The sequence below is a fragment of the Sphaeramia orbicularis genome, chromosome 12 (genome assembly GCF_902148855.1).
Source record: "Sphaeramia orbicularis chromosome 12, fSphaOr1.1, whole genome shotgun sequence".
Lineage (NCBI taxonomy): Eukaryota > Metazoa > Chordata > Actinopteri > Kurtiformes > Apogonidae > Sphaeramia > Sphaeramia orbicularis.
In genome coordinates, this window is record NC_043968.1 from 5,613,216 (window position 1) to 5,629,951 (window position 16,736).

Genomic DNA, 16,736 nt, shown 5'->3' on the forward strand with positions numbered 1-16,736 from the left:
TCCAGTGGGCCAGACCAGTGAAATAATAACATAATAACCTGTAAATAATGACAACTGCAATTTTTTTTTATATGCAAAAAATAACATTAAATTATGAAAACATTTACATTTTACGAACTATCCAAACAAAAAAGATGTCAATAACCTGAAAAAAATGAAATTTCTGAAGAAAAATAAGAAGAAATAATAATAAGAAAAATCTGATCAGTATTCTGCCTCAACTTATGATTTCTACATGTGCATTACAGATCAGATCTACCAAGACACAACACAGGCAGAATATTGTTAAAATTGCACTTATTTTTCTTTAGACATTCCAGGTTGTTCATATTTGTTCAGGTTATTGATGTTTTATTATTAAAGGAGATCAGAATTAAATGTTCTTTGCAGTAAGTCAAAGAGAAAAAATTGGTGTTACCATTATTTATAGGCCTGATGTCATATTTTTTTCACATGAAACTAAGAAGACAATTTAGAGTCATTATTTCTAGGTTATTATGCCGTTATATTCCAGTTTGATACCCTTGACTGTTAATATCTTCTTCTCACTTTGCAAATTCATCCCGCGGGCCAGACTGGAACCTTTGGTGGGCCGGTTTTGGCCCCTGGGCCGCATGTTTGACACCTGTGTTCTAGGGCATTAGTGACTCCAGATTGACTTATTTGTCAATAAAGTCAAAGTCGAGTCAACTTGTCGTATGATGACGTCATCACGTTGACAGCGGAGGAACAACACAGACACACAGAAGTTCAATAATGAACAACTAGTACTAACGTTCACTGGAACATGAACAATGTACAGGAAAGAGCACAATAAAAAACTAAGACACAAGCATCTGCAGTCCTTCACAGACATTTAACCAAAACAAAACAAAGGCTAACACCTGGAATTTACTTTAAATTTAACTGAACAACATAAAGTGGGAAAAAGTTAAGGCAGCGGCAGAAAAGACACACAGCATGTTAGAGAAAAGAGCACACTCTCTTCATGAAATAAATGAACAGAATCATCCAAACACACTGTCTGTCCACATTATTCTTCAGTATTGATGGTGCTTGTGTGGTTCACAGAACATTATTGAGACCAGAGTTTAAATAGATCACAGTCAGTTTAGTTTCTACTCTGAGTCGTCGTCTTCCTTCAGTCTTTACCATGTGCTAGTGATGCACGGGTGTTTTTTTTTTTTGTTGTTGTTTTTTCCCACTTTGTGGAATTTTTTGACCCACCCCGCAAATAAAGTGAAATTTTTTGGACCCACACCAACCCAACCTGGGTCCACTGATCCGAGCATCACTACCGCTCACTGCGCTTCATGTTTTCATGTATAAAAATGAGCGTATTGACATGCGCTGAATGATGGCTCGCACACTGTCGGCTGATGGAAGGGAGAAAGAATAACACACGACTAGTCGACTCCTCCAAAGCAACGTCGACTTGTGCCACAGACGTCGACGCATCAACAAACCAGCTTTTCAGTTAATGCCCTAGTTTGTTCGGCTTTCTTTGTGATTTTGATGAGACTGGCTACATGTGTTATCCTGGTGGAGCATGAACCCATCAGCTAATTTCTCTTGTGAAAGTCACCCTGACATGTCCAATTAACTTTTCACACTGAGACAAAAACTAAATCTATATCTACCTCAACATTCTGAAAACCTGTGTCACACCAAAATGACTAAACTGGATGTAACGGAGGCTTAAAATAAGAATGAGGACAGTGATTGTGAGTGACTTGCTACTGTTGTCATTCTAGTAGTGATGGAATAATTAAAATACAACAAGGTTGACAATTTTGGTCTCTTGGTAAATACTTGGAATCAAGTGGTCTTTTCTTCACTGTGAAAAACTTTTTTATATATAACTGCTATTGTACCCACATGAAATATAAAGGTGCTCCTGAAATAGAAGTGCTATAATCTCGGACTTGTGCACACAAATACACTTGGCATAATTGATTATTTTCTGTGCAGGCTTTGGATGGAGCCTTTAACCAGGAGAATAGAGAGAAGTGTAAGGCAGCCACTGGTCCGCTCATAGAAGCTGTGGACAACCTGACAGCCTTCGCCTCAAACCCAGAGTTCGCCAGCATTCCTGCCCAGATCAGCCCTGAGGTAAGACTGCACCGAAACCCCATTAAGATAAGATATACTTTAGTGTTCTCCCAAGGGGGAAATTCAAATGTACAGCAGCACAAGACAATAAACATCAAATACAATAGAAAAATAAAGATAAGACAAAAAATATATTAAACAATTATTCAAGCCACTTTTTTTGCCTATTATTCTTCTTCTTATTATTTTTAAAATTATTATTAGCATTACTAATGGGTTTTGTGATTATTTTAAAACCATATTAAAGGGTATTTTTATGGCCTTTGGGACATCGCAAACCATCATGAGCACATGAATGTCAGTCTGTCCACAGTGGTTACCAGTCTTATGAGTATAGTGAGTAATTTTTTAATATTTTGTTCACTTTTCCACAGGGTCACGCAGCCATGGAGCCCATTGTTGCTGCAGCCCAGACGATGCTGGAGAGTTCGACAGGCCTGATCCAGACCGCCCGCTCTCTGGCTGTCAACCCCAAAGACCCCCCTAAGTGGTCGGTGCTGGCCGGACACTCCAGGACTGTGTCTGACTCCATCAAGAAGCTCATCACCAACATGAGGTACAGCCATAGTACACAACACAAAATGATATGAGTGAAGAACCCAGACTATAATGGTTGTTACTCTGTTTGGCACATGTAAGCGATTACTGGAGTTTTATTGTGATCTCTTCACCTGTAAAGTAACGTTTTACTCTTCATCCTATTTGTGTTCATTCAGAGAAAAGGCTCCTGGCCAGAGAGAATGTGACGATGCCATTGAGGTGCTGAACGGCTGCATCCGTGAGGTCGACCAGGCATCTCTGGCTGCCATTAGCCAGCAACTGACGCCCCGAGAGGACATCTCCATGGAGGTAAACGTCTTATTGTTCAGTGCAATGTCATGCAGGAGAAATGACCTCGCAGAAACAGGTGTCAAAAACTGTGCTCATGTTCTGTTTTATGTGTGCTTGTTGCAGGCTCTTCATGAACAAATGGCGGCCTCAGTCCATGAGATCAGTAATTTGATTGAACCTGTGGCCGTGGCCGCTCGCTCTGAAGCCTCCCAGCTCGGTCACAAAGTAAAGCACCGACTGCCAACACTCTGCACTCCAGCATTTTCTTTATGGGTTCAAACATAACGCTAACTTGTTTCCATTGAACTCATATTTACCTTTTATTAATACAACCTTGTTTTTGATTTGGATTCAGATCACTGTGTGTCTGTGTAAAAATGACCACGTGTGTTTTCCTTCCACCTGAACAGGTATCTCAGATGGCCAGCTACTTTGAGCCTCTGATCATGGCGGCTATTGGCACAGCATCCAAGATCCTGAGCAGCCAACAGCAGATGGCTGTGTTAGACCAGACCAAAACCCTGACAGAGTCGGCCCTGCAGATGCTCTACACCGCCAAGGAGGCTGGGGGAAACCCCAAGGTACTGGAACCGCCACACATCAGTCACGTCATCTGGTAGACGATCCTCAACATATCAGAAAATCTCCTATCTGAGTTTTTGTTTATTATGTCAATTAAGATGATTAAGTCAGATTTGAGAGCTTGAAATTAAGATATATGTGTGCATTCAGTGGTGTGCAAAAATTTGGAGCTCACCAACTATAACTTAAATATATTTCACAGAGAGTGTAAAAGTACCCTCTTACGAAATCTGACCACTGAATGTAGGACGACTGTCTGACCAATTATTGCATTAGCTTTTTCTGTAAAAACAAAACTTTTTTGGGGGAAATAATACAATTATAAATGTGTTTTGTTTTTTTTACCTGCAAAGTTTTATTTAGTAAAATCTGTGGAAGTTAGGGTTTTTTTTGTATGCAGGACCAAATAAGTATAGATATGAAGAAGTAATTTTATTTACACAACATAGAATCAACATTTGATTGTAAAAAAAAAAGTGAACTCCAGTGGGGATAATAATTTGCAAAAACAAAAGATTCCAAATTACATAAGGTTTCTTGGATGTTCAGTACAAAATTCAAACCAGTTCAGGGAAAAGTAAGAGCCATAGTTGTCCATACTGGTGACATTTAACACAGAGGATCAAACATTGAAGGTTCAGAATTCTAAGAAAGTATTTGGGGTAGAGAGAGGATTACAAATGTTTTCACTTGTTTTTTTTCCCCAAAAATCTATGATATGAAGGAGGAGGTCTTAGGAGAGATGGTTTGGAATGACCTTTTAATATAATTGCCTGAAAGTAAAGCAAGAACACTGTTGTCAGACTCTTAGGAAAGCTGAGCTCAGAGTTACATAATTATGCCTATGACAGTTACCTGCACTTACCAGTGTAGTTTTACAAAGTCCTTTTAGTGCTAATGTCCATACAGTATGTAAATGTAAGTGTTTGGTTGTTCAGGCTGCACACATGCAGGAGAATTTGGAGGAGGCCGTGCAGATGATGAAAGAAGCCGTTGACGACCTGGGCGCCACTTTGGCTGAGGCGGCCAGCGCAGCGGGGGCTGTGGGTGGCATGGTCGACTCCATCAACGACGCCATCAATAAAATGGAAGACGCTCCTGGACTTGAACCTGAGGGCACATTCGTGGACTACCAGACCACCATGGTTAAAACAGCCAAGGCTATCGCTGTCACTGTGCAGGAGATGGTAAGATGCAGCGCAGGAATGTTCTTGCGTACAGCTGTCATGACCATTAGCTCTACAGACGAAAGTGTTTTTTGTTCCAAAGTGTAACATTGTCCATTTGAACATGGGAGGTCTCTGGACACTAGGTTGCTTTTGGGGCCTAAAGTGGCCATTTTTCAGACCTGAGGGTTTCCACTTGTGCCTCTTTGTTTTATTCCATTTTAACACATGGAAACCTGACATCTAATGTCCATACACTTTCAATGAGCTGCATTTTTTAAAAAAATTTTTTCCTCAAAACTTAGTGATCCTCAGCCATTATTATAACCACATAATTTAAAATTTTTAACACAACAATATTTTTGCTCACTCTTTTATGTATATTTCTTTAATTATCATATTGATAATATATTTTCTAGTACATATTGTACAAATTGTGTCTTAATAGAGTGTTTTAATATGTATGTTTTATATTAAATATTTATATTTGGTATCTATATAATTATTTTTTCTATTTTTGTTTTTTGTTGTATTGATAATTTCTTTTCTGCTACTTTTTATTCTACTTGAATGGAGCAACTGTTACACACCATAATTTCCCTCTGGGGTTAATAAAGTATTCTGATTCTGATTGGTGGTTAAAATGAAACTGAATTGTGTAAAATCTTCTTGGCTAAGGAAATGTCTTGTTTCCTTCCAGGTAACAAAGTCTAACACCAACCCTGATGACCTCGGAGGACTTGCCAACCAGCTGACCAATGAGTTTGGAAATCTGGCAACGGAGGCCAAATACGCCGCCATGACTGCAGAGAATCATGAAGTAATTAAAACCAACCATGCTTTGGAGCCATTTAGAGACACTTGTCTTTTTTCTGTTAATCACAGATTTATTTGTATTTCTTCTTTTTTTTTTTTACTAGATTGGTTCCCACATTAAGAAGCAGGTGGGCGAGCTGGGTTTCAGCTGCACAGGTCTGGTGACCAAAGCAGGAGCCCTGCAGTGCAGCCCCAACGACACTTTTACCAAGAAAGAGCTCATTGAAAGTGCCCGGAAAGTCTCTGAGAAGGTCAAACCACACAGACGGTCATTTGAGTTGTTGCACATCGTGTTTTTAAGTCCAGCTTCTATAAACAGACGCCTGTTGTTGTTGCAGGTCTCCCATGTGTTGGCGTCCCTACAGGCAGGTAACCGTGGCACCCAGGCCTGCATCACTGCCGCCAGCGCCGTCTCTGGAATTATTGCAGACCTGGACACCACCATTATGTTTGCTACTGCTGGTACTCTGAACAGAGAAAACGCAGAGACCTTCGCTGACCACAGGTACTTTATTAAAGAGACTTTCTGCAAGGATATTGTTACGCGTATATTACAGAAGGGGAGTGTTTATATCCTGATCTTTTTTTTCATAATTATAAAAAGAAAAATCTGTGAAGTTCCGCTCTAGACTTGCCAATAATATAATCACTGTGCAATTAGGGATGTAACGATTACCGATATAATGATAAACCACGGTAAAATTCCAGACAGTTAGTATTATCATTTAAATTCTAATTATCATGATAACCGTGTTTGATTACCACACTTTGAAAACTCAAACTTGATATGGAAAATGGTCAAACAGTGTCCATAAGGTTCCATCTTTAATGCACATTTGTATGTTTGATGTTTACATGTTAATATTTGAATGTTTCTGCAACAGAAAGTACATTATGCCTATTATTTTCTTTGGTTTTTTTTTGTTTGTTTGTTGTTTTTGTTTTTTTCAAAATACAACTTGGTTAAATTATTTCAGGTTGTGTATAAATACTTTTTGAACATTTTGAGGACATTTCAACAATATCACGATAATAATGATAACTGTGATAATTTTGGTCACAATAACTGTGATATGAAATTTTCATACCGTTACATCCCTACGTGCAACACAACAACAGTTTGGATTTGTTTGCAAAGTGTTGACTTTGACCAAGACCATAACACATATTTTATACATTACTCAGACTTTAGTTTCTAAATTACTGTGAGGTTGCCATGCAAACTAAAAATATCTAGGCCCAAGTCCAACACACACACCAAAGATTTACAACAAGATTAAACTGTTTTAGAGAGAAGCAGGGAAAAGACGACAGTACTGTTTGTGACTCAGCTTGTCAAGTGCACTGTGAGGAGGTAGGCTTCAGGGCTTTGTAGCAGAAAGATCTTTTGATAGAAAGGCTTTAGGGAATCAGCTGATATAGTGTAAAGTGTGACTAAATATGTGCTGGGGATTGTACACAGGAGGAGAATTTGTGTACGTGGTGATGAGAATTGTTTTATTTCAGTTGTAGAGTCCAAAAGTACTTCAGATGTGCGTTGAGTTACAGTTTTAAAAAAAGCTGTTGAAAACATACAGTTGGCTAGTTTTCTCATCTCATTATGAGCATCCCTTTTTGAAAGTGAGGTCTACTGTCAAGTCAGTTACAAACTGTGAGTTGGTCAAAATGGCAGAGTTTTGGGTGGAAAATGAAGTAACAGCTCTGTGTGGGGCTGGATGTTAAAGCTCCCAGTCCTTGACCCTTCTGACTGTGCTAAGTAACTCATTCATCTCATTCATATTTTAAGACGCTCCAAATGATTTCCAGACAGCAAAACATCCTGTAAGATAGAATAGATCTATTAAGAGTTATTGCCAGGAAATGATACATTGTGTACATGGTTTTAAAGAGCAGCAGGCGATGAAAACACTTATGAGCCTTATTAGAGATTAACCACAGAAATTGCTGAACGTCTCTTTCCTCTTTTATTCCCATGCTTTCATTTGTTGTTGTTTGTTTGCGTTTGTCACTCTTGGTAAAGTGCTGTAGTGCTGGTTTGTGACTGTGAGCTTCCTGTGTGCAGAGAGTGCATCTTGAAGACCGCCAAGGCTCTGGTGGAGGATACCAAATTGTTGGTGTCCGGGGCCGGAGCCAGTCAGGAGAAACTGGCCCAGGCTGCCCAGTCCTCAGTGTCCACCATCACTAAACTGGCTGATGTGGTTAAACTGGGAGCTGCCAGTCTGGGTTCTGAAGACCCAGAGACCCAGGTAAGAACAGATATCCAAAATGTCTTACTTAGACTCACTAACTGTAGGATTACCATCTGATAGAACACCAGACTGTCAGAGTAGAGTTTTACCTCTGACAAGCAGTGGAGGAGAAGGATAAAGTATCATAAAGTACTACACAAGTGCAGTATGTCAGATTTGTACTTGTATTTAGTACTCATATGTTGCCACTAGGGCTGCAGCTAATGATTACTACTACTTAGTAGCTAATGATTACTACTACTTAGATTAGTAATGATTACTATTACTAATCAGATTACAAACTGTATAAAAACATAAACAATGGCCCTTATTAACATTGATTGCAGCAATAAAATATTGTAATAATAATAATAATAATAATAATAATAATAATAACTTTATTTATATAGCACCTTAAAAACTGAGTTTACAAAGTGCTTTGACAGACAAAGAAAAAATACACAATAGCAGAATAAAAACATAGCAAACAACACAACACAATAAAAGAGATGAGTTCAGCAAACATGAAAACATGACTAACTGAATGTATCATAGTGGAGAGGACAGAAATAACAGAACAGGATGGTGTCAAATGCGAAATGAAGGAGTGGAATAAAACAACATCATCACTGGTGTGTCCGACTCATGTGGGAACGACAGACGAGGGTTTATTCCACACTGGTCGCTTTATTGGAAGAGAAAAATTAGAAAGACAAATTAATGGGAACGTTAACTGGTGGCTCTGTCTCACTCTTCCACTCTCTCTCTTTTTTCTTGCTCTCACCTCTCACGCACACCGGCTCACTGGCTCCGCCCCCATACTGTTCTCATCCAATCACCTGTCCATCATAGCCCCGTACATACATCAGTAACTGCTAAACTTTCAAACAGTATCATTAACAGAACAATTACTGCAGGGTCGCTACAGTACATGTCATGTTTCATGTTTAGAATTGACTTGGTCAGAGCAGTAGCGTGTTGTGGAGTACACGTCTGCGTTTTCTGCAGAAGTCATTCATGGCTCCTGTACACTTCTTAATGCTGCATAAAGTTTATCATGACTTTGTCAGACAAAATTTCAGCATTACTCCTTGAACTGTCATGATCCTTCACACACAGACATACAGTAATAGGCCCACAGTTAGCGTTGGAGCTAATTATCTTACGAGGTGTGTCTAAATCTTCCAAAATGTGTTTTCTTTGTCAACTTGTTGACTATTTGTTGCATCCCTAGTTGCCACCAGTAGGAGGAACCGTAGAGTAATGTGTTGTGTGTTGTAGGTCGTCCTGATTAATGCAGTCAAGGATGTGGCTAAAGCTTTGGGCAACCTCATCAGCACCACCAAGGCAGCAGCAGGCAAACCTCATGACGACCCCAGCATGCTTCAGCTGAAGAACTCCGCAAAGGTGAGAGACTCAACCCAGACTCACTCTGAAAGAACGAATGTCCACGTCATCTCTGAAACTCCGCAGTGCTCAGTCCACATGAGATACTCTACTGAATCTGGTTAGAGCAGGGGGGTCAAACACACGGCCCGTGAGCACAAAATTCGCCAAAAACGGTCCAATCCGGTCTGTAGGATGAATTTGTAAACTGAACATGTTAACAATCAAAGGTGTCAAACTCACTTTCATTTAATCACTTTTTATTTTCAAGTGATTCAGAGAAGTAAAATAATTGCACTGTAACGTATAAATAATTTTCTTCTTTTTTGTTTAGTGTGAAAAAGTAAAATTTACATGATGAAAAAGTTTACATTTACAAACTATCCTTTCACAAAAAACAGTGAATAATCTAAACAAACATGAACAACTTGAGATTTCTTAAGAACAATCAGTGCAGTTTTAACAGCAGTATGCCTGTTTTTAAATGTTTTGTGTATTTGTAGATCCACTGTGATCTGTACGTTGTAATACACATGTGTAAATGCAAAGATGAGGCATATTCATGTTAAAATTACACTTTTGCTCTTTTGCTTTTTTGCACTAAAACAAAGAGATAAATCTTTAGTTATTATTTATTGGTTATTGCTGTTTTTTTACTGGTCTGATCCATTTCAGATCATATTGGGCTGAATGTGGCCCCTGATTTAAAATGAGTTTGACAGCCCTGTGTTAGAGTCTTGAAAAACAGTCTTCTTTGGGGTTAGGACCTCATATCAACCATAAAAATTTGGATGTGTTGGAGTAGATTTAATGTGTCAAGGTGATACAGAGACATGATTTACAGTCGTATCCCAGTCATATGAAGTGGCGAACACTTGTTGTTAATAATGCTGTAGGTTAAATCTAATTCGTTATTTCATCACACCTAAAATTAAAAGTAAAAAAATAAATATTCAACAGCCATGTTGGAGACTTTGTAATCATATGGAATCAGATCACATGCATGTTTTGGAAATAGAGCTTCAACCGATTAATCGATTAGGTGCTTGAAGCAAATGCAAAAATTCATGATTTGCTTAATCGACTCGAATTGATTGAAGGGAAATATTCTATTGCAGTTTTCCTGAATTGAAGCTTCTTTGTGCATCAGTGGAACCAATGTTTAAGAGCAGAGAAATGAAGGAAACAAAGCTTTAATTCAGGAGAATTGTGGTTGAATGATTTTTTTGGATCACTTTGAGTCGATTAATTGGTTGCAGCTCTGTTTGGAAATGCTCAAATATCCAATCCTTCTGGGGGAAGGTTCACTCCGCTCTCTGTGAGGCGTTGGGATATGCAATCCCAAATTCTTGTCTTGTTCTGGACCTCGGACATTTAGAAGAATCGGTGCATAAAGAAGACAGATATCTGGTCAAGATCTTCCTGGTGGTCAGGAAGAAGGCCAGAACAAAGAACTGTCTTCAGACTGATGCTCCATCTGATAAAAAATGGGTTTCAGTCATAGATGATAAACTTGTTATGGAACATCTTACATATAAACTGAAGTTAAAAGAAAATCTCCACATGAAAACTGGGGAAAATGGCTGACATTCAGAGACAAATGTATCTATTAAGGGATCTTAAATATTCTGACACCAACACAGGCTGTTCTTTTCATCTGTTTGTTTTTCTGTTCTTTTGCTCTTTTCCTGCTCCTCAACTGGAGGAGATTGTATTGTACTGATAAAAATGAGAAATAAAAATTGTAAAAAAAAAAAAAATAATAATAATAATAATAATAATGCTGCAGTTTAATGAGCAGAACCCTCTGATCTGGCTGTTGTAGGTGATGGTGACCAATGTGACGTCACTGTTGAAGACGGTGAAGGCAGTGGAGGATGAAGCCACCAAGGGAACCAGAGCTCTGGAGGCCACCATTGAACACATTAAACAGGAGCTGGCTGTAAGTAACTGTCCTTTACTGAAGAGATCTGTGAGTGTGACGCCTTTAGAGGTGCAAAAGAGGTATTAATCATATAATACAACTAATTAAATATATGCAGAACAAGAATAGTAGGATAAACATTCTAGAATTGTAAAGAAGTACGAAGAATTATCCAAGTGAAACAAGAATAATCCTGTAAAATGTGAATTATGTTCAACAGTCGTGCAATAATCCTCTGCTCTTACAAAACAGTGCAACATTTTATTCAATATTTATTCAGATACAAATGTACTCTTTTTTTTTTTTATAGACTTTCATAGACATACACGCTGTTAATACTGTCAAAATTGCAAATATTGTGTCAATTCGTAGTTTGTCTATTTTTGTTTTATTCTACTTTAGTTCTATTCTTATTTTACTTTTGTTAAATTTTATATTCTGCTTTCTTATTTTACTTTTTAGTTTTTGTGTAATTTTATATTTTCTGTATCCTTATTTTCTGACATTGGTTTTTTATTCATGTTGTTGCACTGACTGGGCTAGCACTCTATTCTATTCTATTCTATTCTATTCTATTCTATTCTATTCTATTCTATGTCCATTACCTCAACACTGTTTTTCCTCACAGGTTTTCAGCACTTCTGACCCACCAGCAAAGACAACATCACCTGAAGAGTTCATTCGCATGACGAAAGGAATCACCATGGCAACAGCAAAGGCGGTGGCAGCTGGGAACTCTTGTCGTCAGGAGGACATCATCGCCACAGCGAACCTGAGCAGAAGAGCCATCGCTGACATGCTTCACTCCTGCAAGGTAAACAGGAAGGCAGTCAGTCGTACAACATGTGTCTGTGTTTTAGAGAAATTAGAATCACGTGGACGTCCACAGCAGACGAGCGACATCTGTGTAAAATCACAAACTAGTGTCCAAGCTGTCGCTGTCTTTTCCACCTGGACTTGAGCGGCCTTTGTATCACATTACGTCATAGCTATTAGCAAAGCGCAACATGAAGTGGATGTTTTCAGTCCAGGCTGTGAGTATGTTTTACCTTTTTCAAAAGGTCATTAAAGGTGTTTTAGACGATATGAACAACTTTCTGAAAAACTTCACACAGTTTTCACACTCAGGTTACATCTGCCTTATAAATATCTGACAGAAAAGTGTCTATTAACCCTTTCATGCATGAATTGTTAATAAACTAGTGTTATTTTTGACATAAAACATATCCAATTGTATTTTTTAGGCATAGTACACATCTGTTGATTGTAGTGGATTCCATTCATCAACAGTTTAACGTGCAATGGTATTCAATTTTTAAGGATAAACAGTCATAAAATATATCACTGTTTTAAGAAACCTACCATTTCAGCAGCATTTACAGTAAAGTGAGTATAAAAAATATTAGAAAATACAATGGAATGACGATTAAGAGTTGGAGTCATTACTGCAAATAATGTAGCTTTGATTAACCCATAAGGACCCAAACAGCCACTGGAAACTAAAATCATTTACTGATGTAAAATGTTTAATAAATTCTGAACCACTAAACCTATTAATACGTTGAAATAATTGGTGTAAAATGCAGTTTGTCGTCTTTTCATGGTCATCAGATATGACCCATTTGAACGTTCAGAGGCTCTGTAGTTACCATGGAAACACTGTCATCTTCTACAACATTGATTCACCAGTAAAATCCATGGAGTTGGATCAATGACAGTGGAAGGAGACGCTTGTTTTTACATTGTGTTATTGATATCTTAGCTGAAAAAATCACTTTTTCTTCAGTTTTTCTGTTTTTGATATAATAACCCTCAACTTTAATCTGTGCTTTAATGAACATCTATACGTGATCAGTGAATTAAATATAGAAAAATACCTGATGTTCATTGAAAAAACCCAACATATAGTGCAGGGCTGTCAAACTCACGTTAGTTCAGTTCCACATTCAGCTAAATCTGAACCAGTAAAATAATAACAGAATAATATATAAATAATGTCAACTCCAAACTTTTCTCTATGTTTTAGAGTGAAAAAAAGTAAATTTACAGTATGAAAAGGTTTACATCTACAAACTATCCTTTAAAAAGATGTGAATAACATGAACAAACTGAAAAAATCAGTGTAATTTTAACGATATTCTACCTCAGTTTATCATTTACACATGTACATTATAACTTACAGATCACAGTGGATCTACAAACACACAAAACATTTAATAGGTGGAATATTATTAAAATTGTACTTACTTCTCTTAAGACATTTCAGGTTGTTCATATTTGTTCAGGTTATTCACATTTTTTGCAAAATGATGCTTTGTTTTAGTGTAAATACATGAAATTATTTACATTTACAAAAAGAAAAATTTGGAGTTGTCATTATTTCTATGTTATTCTGATAGTATTTGACTGAATCCTGTCCACTGCAGATTGAATTGGTCTGAATGTGGAACCTGAACTAAAAGGATTGTTCATATCCGAGTGTAATTTTTGCATTTCAGAAATTCATCCCATGGGCCGGACTGGACCCTTTGGTGGGCCGGATTTGGCCCACAGGCCACATGTTTGACACCTGTGATACAGAGGATGATATTATAGTAAATGGTAAATCACTTAAGAAAGGGTAAATATAGAGAAAAATTCCTTTTGGAAGTGCTACATAAGTAGCACTGGGTCTTTATGGGTTAAAGGGTAACATTTTCAGTGGAAGCATATTTATTACATTCCTCCTCGAAAAACAGCAGTGCTTTTTTGTATCATAAAACCAGACAGTCTGACCTTTTTAACTGTATAAAACAAACCACAGCTTGGTCAGTACAGCCTCTAAAGCCCTTACGAAGTCCATCCATCAAACACCATGTGCACAAACAAAATGATACACTTTGGTTCTGCTTTTCCATTTTAATCAAGTGTTTATGCTTCAGACTGTGTGAAATCTGAGCCTTCACTTCCTCCATAGGTATTCCAGCTAGAGTGAACAGTTTCCCATTCATTCACCATTGACAAGAGACTGATTTTGTGAGTTGATTGTGAACATCTTAAGGAGTAGCATGCAGAGTTTGGCGCCCTCTGCTGGTTAAATTAATAATCATCATAGAACCATCTCCTGACAGCTTAGTTTATTGTGTGCAGAAAGCTGTGGCATGTCAGATGTTAACACTCTGTTAGTCTGCTGCCAGATCTGCCAGTCTGTGTTCCATAACCTTGGAATGTTCATGACATGAACTGTGCATTATATTAAGTTAGAAAGGTATTATTCTGTGCAGCTCACTTGAGTAGGTAAGGATGTTTTATACAGAAATAGGTGGAGGAAGAGGCCATTATTTTGTTCTCTTTTTTTTCCTACACACAGTGAATGTTATACATGAGTACATGGCAGCAGAGACAGTGTGATGAGTTTATTCCTTGTGGACAATCTGTTTGACTTACGAAAAAGTTAAAAAAAAAAAACCTGTTTTCAACCATCAAATCACAATTTCAGTTCACATGCTGTGATGATGTCACCTTCCATGTCTAAATCAAAGATGATGTGATATTATTTCATCATTTTTATCCTTCAGGACATGAATTTCCCCAAGGGATCAATAAAGATAATGTGAATTTGAATTTCAATTATGTTGTGAGAATTTTTTTCTGTGTCTCTGGGAACGTGTCCCTGTTTCTCTAGAATCTGGAAGGCTAAATCTTTTCCCTCTTTTTTTTTTTTTTTTTGGACATTAATGTGGAACTGTCCCATAATTTATACATTCAGAGTTTGCCTCAGGTGTGAATTTCTGCTTTTGTTTTTGTTTGTTCAGGAGGCTGCGTACCACCCAGAGGTCAGCAAAGAGGTCCAGATGAGAGCTCTGCGCTATGGAAATGAGTGTGCCACCGGATATCTGGGACTCCTGGAACATGTGTTGGTGGTAAGACATCATTTACTGCACACAAACAGACGAATTACACCTTATATACAGTACTTACAGGCAAATATGAAATAATGAGATCAGATTAAGGTTATTTATCCTCTTAAAGAACATACATAATGAAAATAAAATAGAAGGATTGGTGAAAATAAAGAAAGAAAACGAAAAAAAACCCTTGAAACTACGGACAACATCTGAAATACTGTTTTATAAATAGATACATACATACATACATACATACATACATACATATGGCATATACGCATGCAGTTACACACATCACAGTAACAAAAGCAGTAACAGTAAGTCAACAGGTTTACTCAATTTACACTATTCAAACCAACTACAACCCTGACACATGAAGCAGTCTGATAGCAGAGGGAATAAATGAATTCAAGTATCTATTTCAGATTCTTTATTTGTCATTTAAATATTTCCATCATAGATGTTCAGCAAAAATGAAATGACGACGCATTGGTCTGAAAAAAAACCCCAAACAGATAGAACACTTGTAGAATAATCTAGTCAGTATGAAAATATATAAATATCCACATATAAATACTGAACATAATAAAATCTGTGATAAAAATAAAAAATGATAGTAGTTCAATTTTAAAATGTATCGCATTGAATATGGTCTGAGTTGACAGGTAGAGTTAATATTGCAAAGTGTGATTGAGGTTCACTCACTATATTACACTGTTTATCTCTGACATGCCAGGTTGGTCAAAACTGAACCAGAATTTCACTCTTTTGCATGTTAGACTCCTGTATCTTCTTTCTGAGGGCAAAAGAGACATTTGTATTTGTTCTCCTGTGAGGCACATAATAGCATCTGTCTGACGACATTAAAGTGAATCTGTCTTTGAGGACACGGTCTGCATGGCTTAAGGTACTTCTGGTGTCTGACTCAGAAAAAGCTTTATTGTGTGTCTGAGTCATTCTTTTGTAACTCACTTTTTCATTGTTTGTTTTTCTTTTCACCCATCAAACATTTTCTAGTGATACAACAGGATAGAATTATAAGAAAGCATGTCAATAAAAATATGAAAATCAATGTAAAACAAAAAACAAAACAAAAAACAACAACAAAAAATTACAAAAACAATAGAGTTCTGTCAATTTTGTTACACAGGATATGTTGTTACATTATAACTCTTGTGTCTGGGTCATTCTGTAGTAATTACTTTAGTGCCTCCCAGTTCATGTCATGGATATACCTGAACTAAAAATGTATGTTAAATCTTCTATTAAAAAGCTTTACTCCAAATACAATTGTAAATTTCTGAAGTTTAGCCTCAAGGGACGAACTTAAAACAAACTGGAGCTAAAAAAAAAAAAAGGATTTAAAGTGGAGCTGAGGGATGTTTTGGAGCTATTTGGAGGTCTCCTACCCCCACCCCCCACAGACAGCAGCTCTCTGATTTTCATCATCTCCTTCTTGTTTTGTTTTCTTCTGCTTCACGTTGCCATGGTAAACACACCACCACGTCATCAGCTGCCACCTCAAACACATCTGTTTGTTTCTGCTGTCCCGTGTTTGATCACCTGTTTTCTTTCTGTTTTCCTCCACTCGTCTCATTGTTCCTTTAAACTTGTGGCTCACTGATGTCGGTGCAAGCCGGTGAGTACAGTGCAACCCCACTGACCTGCACAAGTGTGGAGTGGCATCAGTCTAACGCTTCAGCGCTTTACATCCCAACAGTCCTGCAGCATGGGGGAGTTCAGACCCGGTTTAGAACGGAGGGGGTCACGTATAATGGATATCACAGTGATGATACGGGGGGGG

The 16,736-nt window shown here is 37.7% G+C and overlaps 1 protein-coding gene across 2 annotated transcripts in view; it reads left to right on the forward strand.

The window, feature by feature from the left end:
* Positions 1–16,736, forward strand: part of tln1 (talin 1) — a 124,102-nt gene that overhangs the window by 77,091 nt on the left and 30,275 nt on the right. For both annotated transcript variants that reach the window (XM_030148819.1, XM_030148820.1), the window contains 14 exons: positions 1,972–2,112; positions 2,487–2,668; positions 2,829–2,961; positions 3,067–3,168; positions 3,354–3,524; positions 4,464–4,712; positions 5,392–5,511; positions 5,612–5,758; positions 5,846–6,012; positions 7,570–7,753; positions 9,017–9,142; positions 10,947–11,063; positions 11,674–11,859; positions 14,840–14,947. In XM_030148819.1, coding sequence (XP_030004679.1) covers positions 1,972–2,112; positions 2,487–2,668; positions 2,829–2,961; positions 3,067–3,168; positions 3,354–3,524; positions 4,464–4,712; positions 5,392–5,511; positions 5,612–5,758; positions 5,846–6,012; positions 7,570–7,753; positions 9,017–9,142; positions 10,947–11,063; positions 11,674–11,859; positions 14,840–14,947 — 2,133 coding nt within the window. The remainder of the gene's footprint in view (positions 1–1,971; positions 2,113–2,486; positions 2,669–2,828; positions 2,962–3,066; positions 3,169–3,353; positions 3,525–4,463; positions 4,713–5,391; positions 5,512–5,611; positions 5,759–5,845; positions 6,013–7,569; positions 7,754–9,016; positions 9,143–10,946; positions 11,064–11,673; positions 11,860–14,839; positions 14,948–16,736) is intronic.